This window comes from Hyperolius riggenbachi, chromosome 3 (genome assembly GCF_040937935.1).
Source record: "Hyperolius riggenbachi isolate aHypRig1 chromosome 3, aHypRig1.pri, whole genome shotgun sequence".
Taxonomy (NCBI): Eukaryota; Metazoa; Chordata; class Amphibia; order Anura; family Hyperoliidae; genus Hyperolius; species Hyperolius riggenbachi.
Genome location: NC_090648.1, coordinates 223,363,972 through 223,370,122, shown reverse-complemented (window position 1 = coordinate 223,370,122; position 6,151 = coordinate 223,363,972). Strand labels below are relative to the sequence as shown.

The 6,151-nt window shown below is 42.4% G+C and overlaps 1 protein-coding gene across 2 annotated transcripts in view; it reads right to left on the bottom strand.

Moving 5' to 3' along the window:
• Nucleotides 1–265: 265 nt before the first annotated feature.
• NMB (neuromedin B) overlaps nt 266–6,151 on the bottom strand; it is a 66,120-nt gene continuing 60,234 nt past the window's right edge. The window contains exon 3 of one of the 2 annotated variants that reach the window (XM_068272601.1): nt 266–678. In XM_068272601.1, the coding sequence (XP_068128702.1) occupies nt 628–678 (51 nt within the window). In that variant the 3' untranslated portion in view covers nt 266–627. The remainder of the gene's footprint in view (nt 679–6,151) is intronic. The other variant, XM_068272602.1, reaches the window with a different exon arrangement.

The following is a 6,151-nucleotide window of genomic DNA, read 5'->3' as shown; positions in this document are numbered from 1 at the left end:
GAATAGCAACATTACGTTGTCAGAGCTCCACTTTATGACTGCTATTTATGCTAAATCATCGATTGAATCCAAGTCCGTTTTCTTAGCTAGGTGCTGCAGTTGCATGAAAAATGAAGGGAAGAATCAGAGGCATGCTGGGATTGTATTGTATGGGCTACCGTTCTCAATAAGGCTGTGGGAGAGACAGCTACTGCTGCTGCCATCTGCATCTTGGCCTTGCAGTTTCATTAACATGTCAGTCTGCTTACAAGAGTTGATTCGTTTATTTTGCATTTATTTATAAAGCAACGTTTGCATACATTAGACCATGACTTATGCCAACAATACAGAGAGAGTAATATTATGCTTTTTGTGTGCAAGTAATGTCTTTTATTCACAGGTTTGCTGGGAACACTGTGCAAAGCGTCAGAAAAAATACTTCATACATAGTCTGTAGACGACAGTCATTACTTAAACATGAATATAAAACCTCACTTTAAAATTATGAATGAGAACACTCCACATTGTCATTAGTAGTTTTGTTTTATTTGTAAACAATAAGCTTTGGAATGTCTGAAATAAATTCGGCATCTCAGGCACAAATATATATATATTTACTTTGTATGTACAGGAAAATAAATATCTTCTCTACTTCCGAGACCTGCTAAAATAGTGATCCAGGATCTTCCTCAGTATCTGCTGGAAAACAAGTACACAATTATGGTTAGTATGAAGATTTTTTGGCGGCTAGATGGTAAAAAAGTCATTAGTAAATATTAGTAAATAGTTCCTCTGAGTCTAACGACGCATGTATGGAAATCTGAAGTGAAATTACCCTCTTTTTTTAGTTGACCTTGCTTGACAAAGTTTTTTTTTGAAAATATACTTACATATATAACATATTTGTGTTTTTGACATTTTGAGAATTGAAAAAAAAAACTTATAAAATAAAATTCTACATTGTTTTTTCCTGATATGTTACTCTGATAACTGTGGTAATTCCAGAGCTAATACCTGCCGACGAGCCCTTCCCACTCACTATATATGTGTAATGAACACTGCAAACCTCAGCCATGACCATCTACAAAGGTTGACTTTCAAATTGTGCCACATGTACTGGAACTGGCCTGGGACCATCCGAGTGCCAGCACCCTGCAAATATGTCCACAAGCTGGCTTTCCTGTATGAGAAGTTCTTTCACCATGAGCCTTCCATTCAGCTGTGTGATAACCTTATCTCTCTTTAAGTGTTGGAAACAACCAGCATCATTTTTTGCCCATAGCCCACACAATTACTTTGCTTTGAATAGCCTACCCTTTTGTTTTTATTGTTCTGCCCAGGGATCATGCACTAGATCTCTTCCAAAACTAATTTAGCTTGAAATAATCTTTTGTTTTAGATGTTTTGTAATTTTCTTTTTCGGGGGGGGGGGGGGGGGTGCTATCAATACAAAATAAACCAAACAACAGTTAGTGTGTTGAGTGGGAGTATCCCACTCAACTGGGCTTGGCCATCACTACTGCTTACTAAGAGGGGCATACAAACATCAAGAGGAGCTAAGGGTTTAAAAGTGGTGAGACCTCTGTAACAGTTCCGCCACTTTGTGCTTATAGCGAGGGTCCAGTAGCATTTTTATACTGTGGTCCCTCACTCAACAGGCAGGACAGCATGAAAGACCCCATTTGAACAAGGCCGAGATAGCCAGCTCCTCTTCCTCACTGAGGTCACAAAAGGTCTCCTCCTCCCCGCAGCCCCTTAGTGACAGTGTTCTGTCTGTGGAATATCTAACAGACAGAGCTATGCAATAGTGCAAACACAATACAGTGATAACAGAGGTTCTGGAATTCCACCATGCTAACTAGTTATGCAGCCATGCGAGATTGGGCGGTAACAGGTCTGTATGGCCCTTAGCTGTGCCGGTGCTGCATGTGCGCTCAACCGAACGGACCAGCTTGGGCATTGTTATTTATAAAAAAAAGTATTTGTTTTTTTTAAAGAAAATGTCAATGTCATTTACAGAAAGTTAATTAAGTTAGTGCGTTATGCTCAAGTAAATGGACCAGCGTGGCACCACGCCATGCTGTCACGTGTACCAGAGCTCTGGATGGGATGTGAAGTTTACTATAGAACTTTATGGTGGTAGCAAGCATACTGGCTCACTGTACAACCTATTATTTTCTTTTGTTTGTCAAATTTATCAAAAATTAATTCTAACATATTTGTGTGCTGCTTTTACTAATATGTGCATACCATGGTGTTTGTGTTTTGCGATCAGGTGCCTTCGTAAAAAACAGTTGTCCCTAGTTGAGTGTTGGGTTTCCCACAATTCAGTTTCTTTTGTCAGAGGTTGCAGATGGCATTGCTGGTATCAGAGGCACACAAACAAAAAAATGCCACACTGGTGAGCTTTAGAATATTGGCATTCTGGTGGTGGCAACAGCAGGCGTTGAAGGGCCCGTTGGCTGGATGACCCCAAGTGTATCACTAAATGCATCATGTGTGAATAACTCCTCTGACACATCTAGAGGAGCAGCTGTGTTGCTAGTGGTGGTGGTAAGTTTTTGTTGGGTACCAGAAGCAGAGCAAGAGGAGGACAGTGCGTCAAGGAGGTTCTGTGCGGAAGCTATAGAAGATGTGGTGCGCTGTGTAAGCCAGTCAACCATGTCCTCAGAATTTTGGAGGTTAAGGGTACATGCCCTCTGAACACTGCATTCTTCCAGGGCCGCAGGAAATCACAGCAGCACAACCTTGAGGACACTTGTGGGGTGGCCTGCCTCTGCCTGGCATTTTTTTTTTATTGGGATACTATGCCTGCAACAAGTGAAAAGTAATGCAGTGGAGGTGCCTGCAACTGAATATGGCAGAAACAATAGCTCTAGTGTACACGGCTCTGGTTGTCAGTGGGCTGTGTAGGGTCACCCACCGAGATACACAGCAGTTCAAACACAATAAAGTGATAATAACAGAGGCCCTGGAGCACTACTGGTAAACATGTGACACACAATTCGATATTACTGTAAGTGGGCACGTGTGCGTCTCTGTGCCAGTGTGCTGTCTGTGCACTAACACACAGACACTGAGAATATGCACCAACACTTTAAACACAATTTAGTGATAATAATAGAGGCCCTGCAGCAGTTGTGGAAAAAAAAGGCTTTTATATAGCACACAATTCGATATCAGAGTAAGTGGGCACGTGTGTGGCTCTGTGCCACTGCGCTGTCTGTGCACTAATACACAGACACTGAGAATGCTGCAACAGTAGTTCAAACACAATACAGTGATAATGACACAGGCCATGGAGCACTGCTTGTAGTGGGTGCCTGTGGGCTGTGGAGTGTTGCACACACTAAAAAAAAACAGAAGAATGAAGTAGCCCTCAGAAGGGCTGTTCGGGATGATTAAATTGCTATCAGCCAGCGAGGATCAAAATAAACAAGCCTAACTACCGCTTTCCCTACCTCCAGCAATGTCTCTCCCTTTCCTCTAGCTCAGGCTTTCTCAACCAGGGTTCCTTGAGTACTCTGCAGGGGTTCCTTGGCATTTTTCTCCATCGTGGGGGAAGTATGATAGAGCACAATATAATAGGGGTATTGTAAAAAGAAGCACTAAATCGGGGATCAAACTAATAATGAGCCTATCAATAAAAAGTACTAGAACAAGAAGACAGTATAATGAGTAACAGTGTAATAGGGGTAGTAAAATAGCCAGCCACACCTACTTTCATGTCCATGTCTCCTCTAAAATAAATGCAAGGGTTCCTTGAGATCCAAAAATTATTTGGAGGGTTCCTCCAGGTTAAAAAGGTTGAAAAAGGCTGCTCTAGCTATTCCAGCTGAACACAGACTGGAACATGGCGGGCGCTGCTTTTTATAGGGGGCGGGGGGAGGGTCCATGAGTGAGTGCAGGCTGATTGGCTGGGCGAGCATGAATACCTGATCTTCACTGAATAGTGCTCGCCGGAGAACTATTCAGGTCACCTCTACAAAGGACCAAGGATTTTCTGTTTCAAATATTTTATTGAAAAACATGTATGAAGTACAAGCAGCTGCATAAATGACCTGAAAAAGTGCACTGTGCAGGTCATGTCACTGCAGCTGTTTAATGAGAAATAAAAGTATTAATGGCCATTAAATGCAAGAATAGCTTTTATGATCTGCGTGTCTGTTCCATACCCATTTAGTGGATTATACAAAACACACAGAAAGGAGCACTTCACTAGCTGTTGCACTTAATTCACTACCAACGTAAGTGGTGATGTTTCTAAATGAGCCACTGACCCAGATTTGTATCCTTAGTGAATGAGCCTAGGTACTCGACAAGCTCTATTGGTGCTGCTACTTGGAGAAAGCCAACCAAAATAACAGGTAATTGTATTTCTTTACTGATTAACAGTAATTTGGGATATTGATTCACTTAGATGGACTCCCTGTTCTATCCCCAACTCACGTTACATTTTTTTATTATTATTATTATTGATTTATATAGCGCCAGCATCTTCCATGGCGCTGTACAACAGCATACAGGGTATAACAACAACAGTTCATACAAGACAAGTGTGGATTAAGGCTGATGCAGTGAACAAATCAACTACATATTTTTACACGGGTGGGAGGTATGCAAACACATTACACAGCATTGAGTGACAAAAGGGGAAGAGAGCCGTGGCCAAAAGGCCTTACAGTCTAATGCTAGATACACACGGTGCGTTCCCGCACTTGATGCACTGCTCGATTTCCGGCCGCTCGATTATTTCCGAGTGCATTTCGATGATTGTTAGGTCGATTCACATGTAAAGTATGCCAAATCGACTTAACGATCCATCGAAACGCGAATCGGACATGTCGGAAAAATTCGAGTCGACGCGAATCGAGCGGCGCATCGAGTTCGGGAACGCACCGTGTGTATCCAGCATTAAGGTTTAAGGGATAGGACAGTAGGTAGAGGGAAGTTGTGTATGTGATGGTACAAATGGTGGTCAGTGGCTGAAATGTCCTAGGTAGGAGTATATGATTGTCTGAAGAGGTGAGTTTTCAGACTGTGCCTAAAAAAAAGTAAGTGTGGGTGAGTGGTGGATGTGTTGAGGAAGAGTGTTCTAGAGGAGGGAAGAGGATTGAGCGAAGTCTTGTAAGCGGGAGTGAGAAGATGTGGCCAGGGAAGAAGACAGAAGGATATTGTTAGTAGAGTGGAGATTGCGTGTAGGATGGTATCTGGAAATAAGTTGATTTAGATAAGAAGGAGCTAGGTTGTGGATAGCTGTGTAGGCAATAGTATCCTTTTTGTAACTGACAGCCAGTGAAGGCACTAACATAGGGGGATTAGGCTGCAGGAGCGGGAGGAGAGGTGGATGAGTCGTGCAGCTGAGTTCATGATAGACTGTAGCGGGGCTAAACAGTTGGCGGGGAGTAGCACTAATCTAGTCGCAAGATAATCAGGGCCTGCACTAGAAGTTTGTTAGTGTCCTGTGAGAGAAAAGGGCAGATACAGGAGAGTTTTTTTTAGGTGGAGGCGACAAGAGGAGGATAGTTATAGGGGCATATTGGATGCAGGTCTGATACTGTGCTGATCATACCCAGGTAATAAGGCCTTATGGGATGTATACCTGTCACTGGACTCATCCACATTATAGGACCACATAGAATATGTCTGTCACTGCATTTATCTCCTGAGGTTATAGGATCACAGTAAGGATATATATAACTGCACAGAGCTCACACAGGTTAAAGGGCCATACAGGATACATGTATATCATTGACTGATTTCCTCCTAGGTTGTAGGGTCACATAAGACCAGGATGCTGAAGCTGTAAGAATTATGATATCCTTTCATGCATTTTCTGCTGGATCATGGGAGGATTGCAATTTCTTTGTGTACCTTCAGATGCAGGTAAACATTATGGGAAGGGTGATCTATTGGATGATGAATGGGATTCTCCAAGCCTGTAATTATTGTATTTATAGTCTTTTTGGAGAAAAGATTGTTTGGCACTGCGGTAAAATAGCACATGTCCTCTCTGCAGCTCAAACACTGTGACTAAACAGAGGACATATAAATTACATCACTCCTATAGCATGCAGTCAGCAATATGCTATAGCTTCACCCCCTGTGCAGTTTACTAAAGTAAAACACAGTGGTGCGTGCTCAGTAAAATAACTTGCAACACAGCACACAC